This window comes from Manacus candei, unplaced genomic scaffold (assembly GCF_025592945.1).
Source record: "Manacus candei isolate 608988 ecotype Guabito, Panama unplaced genomic scaffold, ASM2559294v1 h1tg000167l, whole genome shotgun sequence".
Classification (NCBI taxonomy): Eukaryota; Metazoa; Chordata; class Aves; order Passeriformes; family Pipridae; genus Manacus; species Manacus candei.
Window position 1 is genome coordinate 145,385 of NW_026138215.1, and position 18,980 is coordinate 164,364.

The window sequence follows — 18,980 nt, forward strand, 5'->3', positions numbered from 1 at the left end:
GGAGGTGTTTTCCCAGTGAGCAGGATCCATGTTCAGCACAGCACAGCTGGTTCAGCAGGGCTCTCACAAACCACAAGCTCCACGTGACAAACAGCTCAGATTTTCTCTTTCCTTCCTCTTTTTGCCTTCCCCAAACCCACCGAAGCACAAACCAACCCCAAACCAGCACATGGCAAGTGTTGGACTGAGGCTGCTGTGAAAACACACGATTTAGTTCTATTTAAAGGCCGATTAATCTGCAACTGGCCACAGTCAGGATGGGCACAGATTAGGGAGGATCAGGTTTAAGGGAAAGCCTGCAATCCAGCTGCAATTCCCACAGCCAGAGGGATGCAATCCAGCTGCAATTCCCACCAGCCAGAGGGATGCAATTCAGTTGCAATTCCCACCAGCCAGAGGGATGCAATCCAGGTTGCAATCCTCACCAGCCAGAGGGATGCAATCCAGCTGCAATTCCTGCCAGCCAGAGGGATGCAATTCAGTTGCAATCCTCACCAGCCAGAGGGATGCAATCCAGGCTGCAATTCCTGCCAGCCAGAGGGATGCAATCCAGCTGCAATTCCTGCCAGCCAGAGGGATGCAATCCAGCTGCAATTCCTGCCAGCCAGAGGGATGCAATCCAGGCTGCAATCCTCACCTGCCAGAGGGATGCAATCCAGGCTGCAATCCTCACCAGTCAGAGGGATTCTGCAGCTTGGGTACTCACCACCTTCACAAGTCGAGGGAATATTCCCCTCCAAGCCATCCAGCAGCTTCTCAAGCCAGCTTCTGGGACAAACCCCTGCCCCCACACGCAGAACCCAACACCAGTGAGCCTCAGCAACACCACCCAAGCATGGATTTAGGGGAGACCTGGCCATACACCTCTCCTGCCAGTGAGCAATAAGCACAGCAATCTGGATTTCACTCTCCTTTCTCCAGTGCTTTTCCACTTGACTTTGGCTGCAACACCCACCCCAGCGAAGGGCAAGTTTTTCACAAGGACAAACCTGGAAGACACGTTCTGCTCCACATCATTTACACACAGCCTGTGCTTCAGAGAGAAGGACAGACCCCCGCAGGAGCTGGGGGCAGGTGACCTGTCAGACAATCCCCCCTGCCACAGGGCAGGACGCGGTGCCACGCTCGGCCCTGGCACTGCCTGGCAGGAACAGGGACATCCCGGGAGCACGTTGTGCCAACGTCAGCACTGCACCAGTGGAGTCATCTCAGATGTGAGTGAGTTACATCAGCACACTCACTGCTGGGAAAGGGGTGGGCAGGGCAAGAAACCAAGCTGAAAGGGCTCTGCAAACAACACCCAGGATCCTCCCAGACTTCTTCTCCTATATAAAAGAGGGGCAGAGCTGCTGGGTGGGCAGCACAAGTTGTGCCACTGGGCAACCTCCTCCAGATATATAACATATCTGAGCAGGGTGCCAAGTGCAGGGCCTCGTTTCCCAAGGCAGCACTGTGTAAACCCTGTACAAATGCACACAGACCTATAAATGCTGTTCCTGCCAAAATCAGAATCACAGTAAAAGGCACAGACAAGCTGCAGTTCCCTTCTCTTCATTCCTCAAAAAGGGATGTTCTGTTTCTGCAGTGCTCCCACTGACAAGACTCCCACCCCAAATACAAGGATACCCTAAAAACAACCCATCCAGCTGTACACCTTCAGGATTAGCTTTTATACCACATTTCTGCCTCTCTCACGTGCACAGTGCAGGTTTTCTGCCAGGAAACCTCAGCAGTGGGCAGGAGATAAACTAAGCCATAGTGCAGTATCAGCAAGTGCAGATATGGTCTGGCAAACGGACTTCGTGTTGGGATTTTATGGGGAAAAAATGAAACAAATTTTTAAAAAATGACTCTCACTCCTCCCAGCACACTGTGCTATCTCCTCTGCAGCTCTGGAGAGGCCAGTGGTGGCCCTGGCTGATAAGGATATCAGCCCTGCAAACACGGGCACCCAAAGGCTCCCTGAGGCACTGGTTTGGGAGGGAGGCTTCACCTGCTCCTGGGGTGAACCATCCCCCTGGTGTGCAGGGCAGCAGCAGCTCCTGTGACTCGGCACCACCCCGGCCTCGCTCCAGCCAACACTGCTGCACCCCCCAAAACGGGCTTTTCCTCCCTCCCTTGCAGCAAGACCAGAATTAAAGGAACTTGGCACTGGGAAAGGGTTGGGAAAAGCTCAGCACGTGGTGAGAAGGAAACACCGCAGGAGTGTTCTGGAGCTCCAAGTGTCCTCTCCAACAGCACAGGGACACTGCACAGGGACACAGGGACACTGCACAGGGACACAGCACAGGGACACAGCACAGGGACACTGCACAGGGACACAGGGACACTGCACAGGGACACTGCACAGGGACACTGCTGGCCAGCCCTGCCCAGAAACCAGACCATGAGCTCAGCAGCTTCCACAAATCCACTGCAGCATGGGATGGGAATGTTTGTGGGGAGCTGGGATCTCTACTGAAACTGGGAATGGCTGAGGGGAGCTGAGATCTGCACTGGAACTGGGAATGGTTGAGGGGAGCTGGGATCTGCACTGGAGCTGGGAATGGGTTCTGCCCAGATCTACATCTCCTCCAAGGCCACTGCTGGCAGCTGTAACATCGGGCACCACCACAGAAAGCTCCTGGGGAGGCAGAGCTGTCTGCAGCACCTGCACTCCCTCACTGTACTGTGAGTGCACTCATTTACTCCCCTTTAGGCTCTTCACAGAACCCCAGAATGGTTTGGGTGGGAAGGGACCTTAAAGCCCATCCAGTGCCACCCCCTGCCATGGGCAGGGACACCTTCCACTAGCCCAGGTTGCTCCAAGCCTCATCCAACCTGGCCTTGGACACTTCCAGGGATCCAGGGACAGCCACAGCTTCTCTGGGCAACCTGGGCCAGGGCCTCACCACGCTGCTCTCTGACTCGTTGCCCAGATGTAGCTCCCAAAGATAAGTCCTCAGTTCAGGGGGATGTTCTGGTCACCACGAAGCCATCTGAGCAGGTGCCAAACTGCCCCCAGAGCCCAGAGCTCACATCCAGCCCAGCAGGGACATTGGCAGCTGCACAGGAGGCCTGTGCACGCTCAGAGCTCCAGAAAACCCCATCAGAAACCCTCTTCACCTCTTCCAAAAGCGCCAGAGGAAGCCCCCAGTCACCCTAGTTTGCTGTTTTCATTGCTTTCCAAGCAAATATGCCAAAGATCCAGAGGGAAAAAAACCCACCAAGACTCATGGGCTGTGCTGCTGCTGAAATAATCACATCAATGAACAGTTTATGAAAGTCTGGTGCAAATCCCACTGCCTCCACAGCCATCAGGATAACCCAGGACCTGGGTCAGGCCTGGCTCACGTGCTTGGTGGCTCATTTTTGAGAGAGACCAAAGAGCGAGTGATCACACACAGGGTTCATTTGACAAATATTCTTGTTGCACAAGGAATAAATGCACTGCAGCAATGAGAGCCTCAGGCAGTGATTTTTCTCGTTACAGCCTCTGATTTTAAGTTTTTGCTGGTCCTTCAGCCCTTGGGAATTGCATTAAATGATCAGAATAAAGACCAGCCACAGTCAGCTCATATTTATATTTTCTCACCACCAAGGACATAAGAGCACACAGGGCACAGCACAGCCAACATTAAGTACCATTTTTACTCCTATCCCATCAATTCCTATTCCACTTACAATATTCAGATTGGTCAAAAAAACCCCGTTTTCCCAGACTACAGAGTTCAGGGATGTATTTGCTTTGAGCACAAGACTCATCCCATCTTTCCAAGATCAAGTGTGGATAGAAGAGTTCACTTCCAAGAATTGTTCCATGCTGCAAGCAGCTCTCTTTGAGTAAGTTACCATCAATGTTAACGCTTTCAGTACCAAATAAATTTCCCTCACAGACACCACATGAATTATGGCCTGTGACCTCAAACATCACACTAAAGTCATCGCACTCCTGACTCCTTGTCAGCTTTCAAACAACACTCAATTATAGCACAGGATCTCCCCATGGATGAAATATTCCTTAGGGACAGATACCCAGATGTAGCATCTCTTGCTGTATGAAATATTCCCTAAGGATTTATATCCGGATGCAAAGCCCACACGGTTGCACATATTTCTTCCTCTATTTTAAGGCACAGGAAGAAAGATGAAACTTCCCATTTAAAACCCAAACTGCTGCTTCTCAGCCCTTGTCTTTGGATTCCTCAGTTCAACAACTACTTTACTCCAGGTTTCTGTGCTGCTGGTTTCAGGTGTGTGCCCAGTGCAGGTTTGCAGGGAGGTTCCTTCAGTTCCATCTTCTCCCCGAACAGGACATGCAGCTGCCTCTGCTCAAGGCAAACACCCAACGTCAGCCAACACCAGCAACTTCTGTGGCCTCCTGGGACCACCCAGATCTTTATTCCGTGACAAACCCGTGCTCAGCTCTACAATCAGCATATCCCAGGTTTGGGAGCAGTTACCAGCCTCATGGAACACATTCCAGGGGCCAGGAAATTGCCACTTGAGTCTGAGCAGAAGGGAGCACGACCTTGAATACTGCAAGAGAGACTAATGCACACAAGGTGCCTCCACGACCTTCATTACCCAGGAAATGATCAGCTGATCCTTGGAGGACGTGCTCCTGAGGAGTGAGGAGGTCAGCAGTCCTGAACAGCAGGTTTTTCAGAGGGGAAATGAGAGCAGCACAGCGAGTTGTGTCGGCAGCGTGACTGCGAGGGGCAGCGTGGCTCAGTGTAAGACCTTTCCCATCCCTTATGGCACAACCCAAAACATAAAAAAGCACTGGCAGCTGGCATTCCAGCCACTGCAGATGCCAAGAGCTTTATTTAAAACAGAAATTGAGAGTTAACTGCTTACTGGGATTGGGACTAATGGTGCTCCTGGATCAAACACTGCAGACACTCAAGTGACCTTGGCCAACAACTTTGGGACAGACCTGGCACATCTCAGCTGCTTCCCTGTGAGACTGAGTGCCTTTCAGCACTGTGTGCCTGTCGCAGTGACAGGACACAGGGAATGGCTTCCCACTGCCAGAGGGCAGGGATAGACAGGAGACTGGGAAGGAATTCCTGGCTGTGAGGGTGGGGAGGCCCTGGCACAGGTTGCCCAGAGAAGCTGTGGCTGCCCATGGATCCCTGGAAGTGTCCAAGGCCAGGTTGGAGAGGACTTGGAGCAACCTGGGCTGGTGGGAGGTGTCCCTGCACATGGCAGGGGTGGGAATAAGATGGGCTTTAAGGTCCCTTCCCACCCAAACCATTCTGGGATTCTATAATCCAAGTAATGCCAATACTCTGCTCCGGGATCAGCGTTCAGGGGAGGTACCTTTTCTGCAAAAGTCCTACAGATACTGACTGTGGGTTACCAGGAACAGAGGAGTCAAACACACGGCCAAGAGGGAAAGCACATTCAGTGACCTTCCCCAGGGAGGGCTCTCACGAGCAGACAAGGACGAGTTACAGCTTTAACAAAATTTCCCAAGTGCTCAGTCCAGACTCTCGGTGTTATTTCAGTGCATTGTGTTGCAAGACATGTGTGGTGCAATAAGATGCTTGGTGGTTTTAGAGCAGCAACATTCCAGCTGTTTCAGCACAGTCCAAGTCCTGCCCTCCACTCCCATCCCACCCCCTGCTCCTCTGGCTCCAGCCAAGCCAAGCCCTTGCCCTCCCAGCCAGCCCTTCACAGGACACCTCCCAACCTCCTCAAGACCAACCAGTTGCCATCCTACCCCTCTCCTTCACGCAGGGAAGGTTCGGCACTTCATCCAAAGTCACTCCCTTCCATTCCAGCAGCCACTCTGGGAAGCCAAGGGGTTTCCAAAGCAGCCTGCTGGACATGTACCTCAAAGGGTAAACAAGTAAATCATGGTTTGGACTGGAAAGGATACTAAAGCTCATCCAGTCCCATCCCCTGCCATGGGCAGGGACACCTCCCACCAGCCCAGGTTGCTCCAAGCCCCGTCCAACCTGGCCTTGGACACTTCCAGGGATCCAGGGGCAGCCACAGGTTCTCTGGGCAACCTGTGCCAGGGCCTCCCCACCCTCACAGTCAACAATTCCTTCCCAATATCCCATCAAACCCTGTCCTCTGGCAGTGGGAGGCCATGCCCTTTGGTCCTGTCACTCCAGGCCCTTGCCCAAAGTCCCTTTCCAGCCTTCTCTTAAGCCATCTTTAGGGGTTTTTTTTGCACAAGCAAAACCCCGTTTTGCACATTGCTTGTCCAGACACCCCCCAGCCCACCCACCTGCTGGGGCTCCTGGGAAGTACCAGGATTTTGCCAGCAGGTCCCAAAACCCCAGTGCAGTTCCAGGCCCTGGTGCTTCACAGAGGACATGAAAACCTTGGGTCCCTGGTGCCTGAGAGCTCTTGTCCAGCAGTTCCTGTCACAGGGACAGGGCTGGGAACGGGTTATTTTTAGCCCTCAGCCTCAGCAGAATCCATTTCTGTAGGAGCTGCATCCAACGCTCCCCTCCTCCAAACACCTCCTCCTCTGCCCCCCCAACAACTGCAACCCCAGAGGGCTGGGACACAACACAGGGCTCTGGTTGCTCCTCAGGGCAAATTCCACCAGAGGAAGGAAGGAGAGAGGTAACAAGAGAGCAAACACACACGCTGGGTGCTTTGCCAGCGCAGAGAAACGACAGGGAAAACAGGAGAAGCAGCAGACATTTGCCGTGTGCCTCAGCAGCTCTCCCTGCAGTGATCCACACTCCCAGTGGATCCCCAGACAGGGACAGATCCACCTGCAACAACAAACACCACAAGTTCAGCCAGCACCAGAAGGAAAACAGCTCTCCAGAGCTTTTCCACAGCGTTACGTTTGCTCCAGCCAACAGCAGGGAGATGAATGCTGGTCTGCAGCTCTAAACTTATATGTCATAGACCTTATACAAACATTCCTACAGACAGAAAAGGCCAAGCTGGGCCTAGAAGCACCCTCTGTATCCACGTGCTCCTCAGAGTGACTCCAAGAAGTGGCTCATGTCCCCTCTGTCCAGCAGCTGCCAGGAAGGACCCCAAGCCCTGGGGTTGATCCCTCAGCCCAGCAAATTCTGCCATGGGAAGGATTCCCCCAAAGGAGCCCAAAGCACTGCAGGATGGACATGGGAAGCGTTCCCAGGGGAGAAGGAAGAGCCCAGCTGGGCTGCAGAGGAACACGGCACAGTGCTCAGCTGGTTTCCAGAGTAGAGCCACATGCAGGTGACAAATAAAGCTGTGTTCATCCTCCTCTTTCCTTCCCGGGATCCACCAGACTGTTTTCAAGCATGGACACTCATCTTTCTTACTTTCCCTACCCATTTTTATTTAAACCTTCAATTTTCTGTTTATTTTTTATTTTACCAATGCTGGAAGAGAGGACAGAAGCCAGGCCACTGTAGGGAATCAAATGGTCCCATATCAACATATTCCAGGAGCTGGACTTCAGTGATCCCTGTGGGTCCCTTCCAACACAGGATACTCCATGATTCTATGACATTAAGGAGCACACACTAGTGGAAAGCAGCACAATGCCCTTTTTCCCAAGTAAGCAAGTGGGATCACATCAAATCCACGCTCACTTAAGCTAAGCTGTTCCGACTACAACACTTGCACATGGGAGCAGATTCTTTTTATAGAGACCTGGTGCAGCACAAACACATGGGACAAAGGGCTCACTGGATTTAACTTATTCCCTTTACAAGACAAATGGAAAACAGCAGGAATATTTATAGGATGGTGTCTTGAATGTGAAACAAAACTTTAATTCCCTCCATACCTATGACAATGCCTGTGGGATTACAGGCCACTTATTATTGGTGTTTTAGCTACTTTACAAGTTCTTCTTCCTAAAATTACAGGAATTGTAAATCTTCATGGAAACAAACACCTTGGACCAAGTTCCCAACATTAAAAACACAATACATTAAGGCTGAGAGAATTGGGATTGTTCAGCTGGAGAAGGGAAGACTCCAGGGAGATCTGAGAGCCCCTTGCAGGGCCTAAAGGGGCTCCAGGAGAGCTGGAGAGGGACTGGGGACAAGGTATGGAGGGACAGGACACAGGGAATGGCTTCTCACTGCCAGAGGGCAGGGATAGGTGGGAGATTGGGAGAAAATTCTTCCCTGTGAGGGTGGGGAAGCCCTGGCACAGGTTGCCCAGAGAAGGTGTGGCTGCCCCTGGATCCCTGGAAGTGTCCAAGGCCAGGTTGGATGGACTTGGAGCAACCTGGGCTAGTGGAAGGTGTCCCTGCCCATGGCAGGGGGTGGAATGAGATGGGCTTTAAGGTCCCTTCCCACCCAACCCATTCTATGATCCCATGATTGAAGATCATGCAGCTCCTCCAGCTGTTCCAGCCTCCAGCCTGACCCTGTGGAATGTCAGGCACAGCAGCCACGTGATGATCCCAGTGCTTCCTACAAACACATCACTGACTCCCTGCAGCATCCACAGTCTCCACTGCCAGCAGAATTTGACTCTGAAAACCACTCAGGCTGTTCAGGTTTTGTGCACCTGGAACTCAAATGTACAAATCCTGATGGAATCAGTCCCGTTCCCACAGCATGTGCTTCATGCTTGTAGCAGGGGGTGGCAGGTAACACACTAACCTGTAATAGCCCCAAAATGCAGAATATCAACTATGGGCAGCCTGAGATTTCACTCCTGTGCTGTGAAGAGACCCTAGGGCTGCAGATGTGCAGCAGAATTCATTCTAATCCAGTAATTGTGTGTGCTGGGACATGGAGCTGCAGCCTCTGCAGGTACTTACAAGTGACAATTCCTGGCTGGATGTCTGCAGGCTGGAAGGAGGGAAAAATGGGTTTGTTACAGGGCAAAAGGATTAATTTCTAGATCTCTGCAAGTCAACTTCCAAATTTAAAAGTAAACTTCCAAGCAGCCTGCATCCATAGTTTTTTCCACTAGAAGTCTTTATTGCTTTCCTTGTGGCGTAAAGGAAAGAAACAGAGAGGAAGAGGCAGATGCCTCACCCAGTGCATGCTCCATGTTTACTTACATAAAAATGCAGGTTCCTGGGAAAACAGTTCCAGGGCAGTACCCAGCTGGGACATCCCAGAGACTGCACAAGCAAAAAATTAGGAAAATTCCTATCCTTCAGCTCCTAAGCCGACCCTACTCCTAAAAGGATCAGAAACCCAACTGGGTCTTTGCCTCCTCAACTGTTCCAGCAAAACACTGTATTTATTAGAAGCTTTAAGAGATAAAACTATGACAGATCAGCAAAGCACAGCTTAATCCCATCCTAAGTTTGGTTTGCCAGTCCTCAGGCTGTCCCAGTGTCAGGAAGAAATCCTTCCCTCAATTTAGGGTGCCATGGAAGTGGGGAACTCTATGAACAGACACAGGGGCTCCAGGACAAGCCACAGACATGACACAGTTTTTCTTCACCCCCATCAGCATCCAGAGAGCTGAAGACAAACTTACTGTCAGAAACCAAACTACCACAGAATGGTACATGAAACGTGTCTGGAAGGCACCTCAGGAGGCCTCAGGTCCAGCCTCCTGCCCTGAGCATCTGCATCCAAATCAGGTTGCTCAGGACCCCATGTATCCACAGCTGGAACAGTCAAGAGTTCCCTCCAGACCCCAAGTGTTCAGCCCTCACTCCCAGCTAAACATGTTTCCATGTGTCCATGCAGGATTTCTCATGTGCTGGTACCAGCCCACTGCCTCCTCCTGAGAGAGCAGAGCTGGGCTCTGTCCTCTCACACCCCTCTCCTCCCCTGCTCCAAGCTGAGCACACCCACATCCCTTCTCCCCTCCAGCCTCACCCTGGGACCCCCAAACCAGACCCACAGCCCAGCCAGGGCACCCAGTGCTGAGCAGAGGGGCCGGGCCCTTCCCTCGACACGCTGCACCTCTGCTGAGCAGCCAAAGCCACCACTGACCTCTGGTGACTCCTGGTCACCTTGTTTTTCCCAAGGGCTCTTCTGCAAAGCTGCTTTGAGCCAGGAACCCCAGAGCAGGGCTGGTGTTTGCCTCTGCTGAACATCACAGGGCTCCCACTATCCTGTTACTCCAGCCTGTCATGGTCCCTCTGAAATCCAGACTTGTGACCTCTCTGCTCCACTTGGCACCACCCACAGCCCGGCTGGGAGGGCACTCACCCGTTAATAATGACATTATACAGCAAATACTGTGACTAATGGAGTGGAATCTCATCACATCTACCAAAAACCAATCAAGTCATAGGTACTCTTAATCAGTCCCTGAGAGAAAATGGCTACTGGGAGCACAAACACCACACCAGCTTCCAAAGGGAGTCCCACAGCTCATGGTAAGACAATGAAAGTCCAGTTCTGTGTGGGAGTTCATAGTGCTGTGCAGATCAGTACAAGTTACACAGTATTATGATGATTGTCACCTTTATACCATCACAAAATGACTTTTGGGTTGAGCACTCTCTTCCTTCTGCTTATAAAAATTCCATCCCAGGGAGCCCAAAGTAGCCTCTCCCCCACACAGACCACAGAGACCCAACAGACAAGGAATGGTAAACACTGCTGGGATAAAATAAAGCCAGGGATTAGTCTCACCTCACCACACCCTATAAACCTGCAGTGCCTTTTGCTCTACAAGCTCTGCTGGGAAGCACCTCAGTGGTAACTTGGGAATGATAAACAGCAGATAAACAGCGTCCAGCATCAGGCACAGCAACCTGCAGGTTTGGAAACAGCAAAGCTGGGAGGTCTCACTCTTCCAAAAATACAGGATGGGGCTGCTGAACAACAAAGCCCTGACACCAGGCACATGGGCTCCCAGCCAGAGCCTCCAGAAAGGACTTCACACCAAAGGCTGAAACTTCGGAATCACAGAATGTGCTGAGTTGGGAAGAGACCCATCATCCAGTCCAACTGGATCGTCCAGTCCAACTCCTGGCCCTGCACAGACACCCCAACAATCCCACCCTGTCCCTCAGAGCGTTGTCCAAACCCTCCTGGAGCTCTGGCAGCCTTGGGGCTGTGCCCACTGCCCTGGGGAGCCTGGGCAGTGCCCAACCAGCCTCTGGGGGAAGAACCTTTGCCTGAGATCCAACCTGAGCCTGCCCTGACACAACATCACTGACTCCTCACGAGCTGAGGGCACAGGTGACATCCCCACCTGCTGCATGGCAACTCCACATTTCTGTGACAAAAAGGTGTTTCTTTAATCCTGTGGTCTCCACTCCTGCACAGTCCTGGAAAGCAGAGGCATGTCCCAGTCACCCACGTCCATGCTGCAGCCAAATCCACCCAAACTCACCCCATCTTCCGAACTCGGACCGGTGTATTTTTCACACGCCTCCAAGAAGAGCCACCACTCCTGACAGTTGCAGAAGACCTGAAAAAAAAAGTTTGTGGAACCACCCCTGTGCATTTCACAGGAAAACAGAAACTTCAAAAATCATGAAGATTCCCAGAACTGGGGAATTAGTTGCCATGGATATTTGCTGCTGTGACAAATACTCTAATTCTGTGCTCGGGTGAGTGACAGGCACAAAGCACCAAGTCAGCTGGGAACACCAACAGGGAATAGCTGCAAACACGGCGCACTCGCTGCCCCATGGCACTGGGAGGAGCCCTGAGGAAACAGAGCAATGGACCCCAACGTATCACCAGCAGCAGGAGGCCAAGGGACCTCCTAAAGGAGCTTTGCTCCCATCCAGGTCACCACTGCCAGCCCCTGTGTCACATCTGTGGCTGTGGCATGGGAAGGAGTTTGCTGTTCTTTAGGAGCCCACCCAGCCACAGTGTTCAGGTGTCTGTGCCAACCAACCAGCCTGAACTGAGAGGATCTTACACACACCAGCAATACACAACCTGCAGGTCCCAAGGGCAACATTCTCCCGCTCTGTTTCTTATAAGGTTCCCAGCAGAAACCTGCTCTACCTATTAATAACAGCTTAAGAACCACTGCTTTGGGTTAAAGCAGGAAAAGAGAAAGGCACAGACTCCTACCCCCCATATTTACCCCCACATGCACTGCAGAAGCTGCTTTAACCAGCCACGCGTGCCCAGACAGTGCTCTCATCCAAAAGATTTGGAGAATTAAGACTATTTTTAGGGAATGAAGGACCTCCCCCTGAGTCACCACAGGGACATACATCTATCCGGTCGTGATTCAAAACAGAAATAGCCTTGAAGAGTTAGATAAAGATAAAAAAAACCCAGCAGAGTGAATAGAAACACAGTTTGACCCGGCAGGGTGTGAAAGGAAGGGCAGCTGGATGCAGGGAAAACACAGGTGACAAGGGGTTGTGACACAGGGTTTGTGACACAATGGTGCTGCCCGTGCCAGCGCCGAGAGCTGCAGGACAGCCTGTGAGCAGCTCCAACCCCAGCCATGTCACACCCCAGCAGCACCACCGGGGACAGCGGGAGGCCAGGCCGGGTCACAGCACAAGCCAGGGACAAAGCGGCACCGCCAGGAGCCCGGGGAGGTGAATCCCGAGTGGCTGGCACGGGACCAGGGAGGAGATTTGTTCTGGTTTGTTCTGCTGGGCGCGGGGCTGTCAGTGCCACACAGTCCCACGCTTCCCATCCGCATGTTTAATTCCGCCGCTGATCCGCTGGCAGCCCCAGGGCTCCGCGCTGCCCTGTGAGTCAGCAATCACTGCCCCAGCACCACAGCCGGCTCTGCTCTCCTCCTCCAGCTCTGCCTGCCCAGCCCGCAGCCGGCACACACAGGAATATTGTCATTAATTATTAAACGAGCTTTTTGAGCAAAACCAAACAAAGGCTGATGTAAAGTGTAGGAAAGATCCCTGCCAACGTACTGTAGGAATGATTATGATAATTGAGTGGCATAATAAGGGTCTGAAGGGATATTTAACACCTCCAGTTAGCTCAGGTTTGGAAGAACTATCCTATTTAGGGATAAATCTCCAGGATGCTGCCTGCTCTCCTGACAACTCACATTTCAGGGTGAGCTGTGGGCCATCAGCACTAGAGCTGAACAGACCTACAGGGAGAAAAGGGCTCTGATATCACTGATAACACTTCAGTTACCTAATATTACCAGGGTGGGTTACCCAGCTACAACAACTGATACACAAGCACAAACAATACAGAGAAGCTCAACAGTCTGACCCGCTGCAGCATCAATCAACCTACAGGTAAGGAGTGTCCATGTTGTTCAGAGATGAGTTACAGAGCTTGCTGCACTGGTTGAAAACTCCTGTTTGGGAGGAAACCAAGCAGGATACAAGGGATATTACAGGGGAAAGCACAGCAGGTGCCTCACATTACTCCTGACAAGAAAGATCAGCTCCTTCCCCGGTGACTCACTGTGGGCACAGAGGATGACAGGCCGTGCAAGCACCAACTTAAACCTGTAACTGGAGCGAGTCAGGCTGGAGCTGAATACATATTTCCCTGGAAAAAGACAGGGAGAGCAGCTACAGCCAAGAGGCGGGTGATGGCAGTCACCTCTGGAGCCAAAGAGAGCTCCTGGAGCACTCGGCAGCACCGCCAGCAGCACACGGACCGAGGGCTGGAGAGAGTTATCCAGGGCTGAGCACAGCCTTGGATGTCCTGAGGCACAGACAGCCCACTCCAACCTCTGCTCCTAAAGGTCAGCACAGCCCTGGATGTCCCAGAGCAGGGCCAGCCCACTCCAAAGGCAGAGCTGAAAAAGGCAGAGCTGAGGCAGCTCCAGCACCCCGTGGGGGAGACACAGGGCTGGGCAGTGACCCCCTGCTCTTGACAGGGACAGCAGAGGGGCACCGACACCCACGTGTGCTCCAGCAATGGAAGCTGGGACAACTGAGACCAGAAATGGGTGCACCTCACCCTGGTGACGACCTGGGCAGTTGAGCCCATGAACACACTTCACGCCTGCAAACTGCTCCAGGAGGGAAAATTGTAGTGTGAGCAACACGACTGACCTTGAGACAGCAACACAGGCTGCTGTGCTCTGCCCCTCTAAAAGTTTAGTTCTGCACAAGACAAGCCAGTTATTTCTGCTACGATTTCATCAAATGAAGCACTTGGGCCAGTACAGGGTCACAGAAATCCGGAACGGTTTGGGCTGAAAGGGACTTTTAAAGCTCATCCCATCCCACCCCCTGCCATGGGCAGGAACACCTTCCACTAGCCCAGGTTGCTCCAAGCCCCTTCCAACCTTGCCATCCCTTCCAGTGATGGAACAAATCAATCAACTATACTTGATTTAAGATGACAGAGGTAGAAATAAAGCATCAACAGAGTTCACAGCTCTCGTTGCAGTTTGCAGCCAGCAAACAGAACCAGGCAGCAGCTGTAAAACCCCTCACACAGCACCAGTAACCAGGCCATGATAGAAACATCCTTAAGGACAAGATCCATGTCTGACACCCTCCTGCAGCATCAGCAGTAGCTGCTGTTTGGAGTCAAGTGATGCCAACCCCCTCCACAGCACCATCCTGGGAGCAGAGCAATCCAGGCTGGAAGCAGCAGCCCCAAGAGCATCACTGCCCTCGCCCCACAGCACCCCCGGAATGCCACACGGACATGCCATGTCCCCACGGAGCTGTGCCAGCACCCTGTCCCCAGGGACACAGCACAGGGAGGAGCTGCCTCCAGCGTGGGCAAATAACGAACAAGGAGCAACAGCAAAGCACCATATGGATGCAGCAAGTGCCATGGGAAAACAAGATGACTGGGAACACCAATTATTAATCACTGTTTAAAAACAAGGAGCTCAAAGTCACCAGGAGCTCCAGGGCTCTCCTGGAAACCTGCATACTCCAGCACCCAAGGGTGACAAACACTCCAGGACTTGTCTGCAGAGGGAGGAGGTGTTACAGAAATCATTCTAGGAGACTGTATTGCCTCATTTTATTATGTACAAGCTAAATATAAGGAAACATTTCTCCCCCAAGGTTGGTCCAACACTGGAAGAGGGCCATGGAGAGGCTCTGCAATCTCGTCCCTTGTTGATTTCAGGGGCTGGAGCAGCAGGAGGGGCTGAGGGAGCTGGGGGGGCTCAGCCTGGAGCAAAGGAGGCTCAGGGGGGACCTTCTGGCTCTGCAAGTCCCTGACAGGAGGGGGGAGCCGGGGGGGGTCGGGCTCTGCTCCCAGGGAACAAGGGACAGGAGGAGAGGGAACGGCCTCCAGCTGTGCCAGGGGAGGGTCAGGTTGGGTATTGGAAAATTTCTTAATAGAAAGGGCTGTCCAGCCCTGGCACAGCTGCCCATGTCAGGGCTGGAATAACCTTCCCTGGAGGGATTTAAAAGCTGTGTGCATGTGCCACTTGAGGACACGGGTTAGTGGTGGCCTTGGTAGTGCTGGTTGGACTCGATGATCTCAGAGGGGTTTGCCATCCCAAATGACTCTGTGATTCTGTGACATCCAAACCTCAGCAGCCCAAGGTCCTGAGCAACCTCACTGGGAGGCCCTACATGGAACAGGCTCTGGATTAGAGGTTCCAAGGTCTCTTCTGGAAGCCCCCAGTTCCCTCCAGGTCTCTTCTATCAGCAGCAGTTTTCAAGCTGAACTCCTCACCTCAGCTTTCAGTGGAGTCTCAGCACGAGAAGCAAGAAAAACCCCTCTGGGTTGTGCTCAAGCCCTTTACAATGCCAGCCAAGAGTTAATTGCTGGATAAACAGAGCTGGTGAATGCTGCTCTGGGAAACAGCTTTTCCAGGGAAATGAGCTGCAGGATAAAACCCAGACAAGACAGCTGAACCGCCCCAGGCACCCAGCACTGCTCTAAGAGCAGAACCATGAGGGGAGTTAATGCTGCTCACTGGAGAAGCCTTTCACTCCACAACAATGACCACATCACACAGCACGACATGGTTTTCCCCTCTCCATTTGCCACTGCTTTTGTTATTCCCTCCTGTGCCCATAAAAAGCACAGGTAGGGGCTCTTCAGACACCCAACCCACAGGTAACCAGCAGCAGAGCAACCCACAGAGGAGCCAACACGAAACCTGAGCCCCTGAAAGGTGAGAAAGCTGCTGGGAGAACAGACACTCATCGCATCGATGATCACATGAGCCAATCTTTGATGAGTTAATACTCACCTGAAGATCCTCTCTAATCTCCTTGAAAACACTTATCTGTTCAAGGTGATTAGATTCTCCCATACAGAGCTGCTAATTATAGATAATGATAAATCTGAGTGGCAGAGGAGTTCAGAGAGGGAGTTTGGATCATTAGCAAGTCAAGCAGACGAGTTGTGCCATCCCCAAACTGCCCTCCCACACCAGCATCACTGCTGATTTCCAAATCAGCCAGAAAACTCCGTCAAAAACCAACCTAAGAGGGGCCATCAATGCAATTAAAAAGGTCCAACTATCTAGGAGCTTTCTAAATCCACACACCTCACTCCAGAGGAGGGTTCTGCACAGGAAGTCTGCAAGAATTCCTCAGCTGTTATTTTCCACAGGTTTAGAGTACACACAAAGCAAAAGCAAAAGCACATGAAGCTTTGCTGGCAGCAAGACCTGATGTCTTCATTGATGTAGCAAAGATACAGGAGGCTTTAAATACTCCAGTGGGGGAAAAGAGAAGCTTTAATTTGGCAAACTGTCCCTGTGAAACCAATGGGGCAGCGAAGAGGCATCACACCTGGCTGCTGGAGCAAACCACACAGAGCAGCTCCCAAAGGATGGCACAGAGCCCACCCACACACAGGCATGACCAGATCCCCAGGGAACACCCAGGATTTCAAGAGCTCAGCTCTACAAACAAAAGTCCTACCAGGAATCACAGGCAACGAGACAGGCTGGGGTTTAAAGCTAAAGAGCAAACGGTAGGAAATCCAAATGGAACAAAAAGCTACAATCTGGAACAAAATCAATCCACACAAGGAGGCAGCTTCCCTGGTCTGGATGATTTTAGAGCATAAGCAAAGTGAAGTTTCTGTGAGGCTACTCCTGAGCAGCCAGCAGCTAAATCAGGTGGGTTGTGCAGCCAAACTCCAGCTACCAAGGTGACAAAACAAGGAGTGCAGCAGTTCACCTGCAAGGGCACAAAAGGACACTTCTGGCATGGACCTGCCGAGCTGGGAAGGACACAAAGAGCCAGCAGAAAGCAAGACCTGTGGCTCACAGAATGCCAGAAACCTTTATAGAATGTATATAAATATAGATATATCCTCTGTGTCAGTGAAACAGGCAGCAGTCCCTGTCCTGCACGGGCTGTCTGTTCACAGGGAAGGTCAGTGAAAACACTGAAGCTGCCTCAGTCCTGCCAGTGACCTGGAAGTTATATCAGAACAAAACTGCCAGTTTTTACCCCAGACTGTCTCCCAGGAGCACTCTGAGATGGGCAATTCCAGCTGACACAGCCACTATTCCAGAGCACTGGGTTTGAAGAGTATAATGGAGGTTTTTCTCCATTTAAGAAAGATTTCACCACGTGTTCTGCACTGTATTTTTGTACTCCTGACTCACAACCAAATTAATTCAGTTGTCATCAAGCCCAGCAATGAAAAGAAGCACAAAACCCTCCAGCATCCCTGGAGCAGCTGCTGCAGGTCTGCCCTGCCTGAAAGCTCCACAAAGTTTCAACTCCTTCACATGCTGCTCAGAATAATTTCCTTGGGTGTTTCTGTTTGGTGTTTCAGCCTAAAACAGATCAAATTGTCTTAAAATAAACCCGGTTGTTCCCATCTAAAATAATGCTGTTGAAGAAAACCACTTGTTTGCTCATGACAGACTTGGCATCAAAACAGAAAAATAATATTCTGACATGTTTATAAGTGGAGCATTAACTCCAACAGCCTTTTGGAGCCACACAGCTCTGGGGGGCGGATCTGGGGCAGAGTTAAAACATTCCAGAAAGGATTACAAGCAAATTAGCTGAATTACTGGAGGTAACTTCATTTTTGTGGGGATGTTTTTGCTTGGCTTAAGTTCTTGAGGGGTTTCAAACAATTCCAAGTAGATAAACACATCAGTGAACTTCTGCCCTGTTACCTGCCACGGTCTGACCCCAGGTTCCAGATGTTTCTTAGAGCTGGAGGAGTTTATAGTCACACCTGACAGGGAGCTGAAGCTCTGGGATCTGCTTCAGGCTACACATCAGTGAACTTCTGCCCTGTTACCTGCCACGGTCTGACCCCAGGTTCCAGATGTTTCTTAGAGCTGGAGGAGTTTATAGTCACACCTGACAGGGAGCTGAAGCTCTGGGATCTGCTTCAGGCTACGTGTCAGCAGCTGGAGCAGAGAGGAAATCAGCTGATGAACTTTGTGTCGGGAGGAAAAACAGCTCTGGCGTAGCCTTTACAGAGAATTCCTCTCTCAGAGGGTTTGGCACTTTAAAGACTTATTCTTTATAAAGCTCAAGCATCTTCAATATCTGGGATTGCTTCTGTGTCCTGAAGTACAGCCAACATCTGTTCCACAATACTGAAGGTGACAGAGCATTTGTGTTCCAAGTGACAAGAATAAACACGATCCAAACCACAGAGTGGTTTGGGTTGGAAGGGACCTTAAACCTCACATCATTCCACCCCCTGCCACAGGCAGGGACACCTTCCTAAAGGATAAAAACACCAGCATCCACGTTTGTGTTTTCAGCACTGAGCTGAGACACAAAGCACAAGAGAATCTCCAGGGATGACATCACTTTGGATCCCAGCTCGCAGCCTCGGGGTGTCTGACACGCTCCTCGCTGAGCCCACAGCCCGTCTGACAGCACAGAGAGCCAGGCTGGAATCTCTGCCGAGTGCTGGAGCTTCCCTCCTTCCCCAGGAACGCAGCCTGAGCCCGGGCTGCCTTCCCAGGCACGACCCCCCAGCCCAGGCACGACCCCCCAGCCCAGGCACGACCCCCCAGCCCAGCCCATCCTTCCCCGGCCGCCGCAGCGCTCGCAGCGACAGGCACGGCCGGGACAAGGATCCCCATGCTCTGGCATCCTGCCTGGCAGGGAACCAGCAGCAGGAGCAGGTTGCACAGCACAGGGACAGTGGTTTCGGGTTGTTTTGCTGGAAGGTTTGCTCAGTCCGGGCAGTTCCAGCAGCTGGAGCTGCAGCAGGAGGAAGGGAGGGATGGATGGATGGATGGGAGACCCACGGGCAGCCGGTCTCGGGGGGACT

General features: G+C 51.9%; 1 protein-coding gene across 2 annotated transcripts in view; it reads right to left on the reverse strand.

The window, feature by feature from the left end:
• The window catches only part of OSBP2 (oxysterol binding protein 2), a 105,509-nt gene that overhangs the window by 86,029 nt on the left and 500 nt on the right, over positions 1-18,980 (reverse strand). The window contains exon 2 of one of the 2 annotated variants that reach the window (XM_051773346.1): positions 11,218-11,295. The exons of the other annotated variant lie outside the window; for it this stretch is intronic. Within the exon in view, the coding sequence (XP_051629306.1) occupies positions 11,218-11,295 (78 nt within the window). The remainder of the gene's footprint in view (positions 1-11,217; positions 11,296-18,980) is intronic. 2 annotated transcript variants of the gene reach the window in all.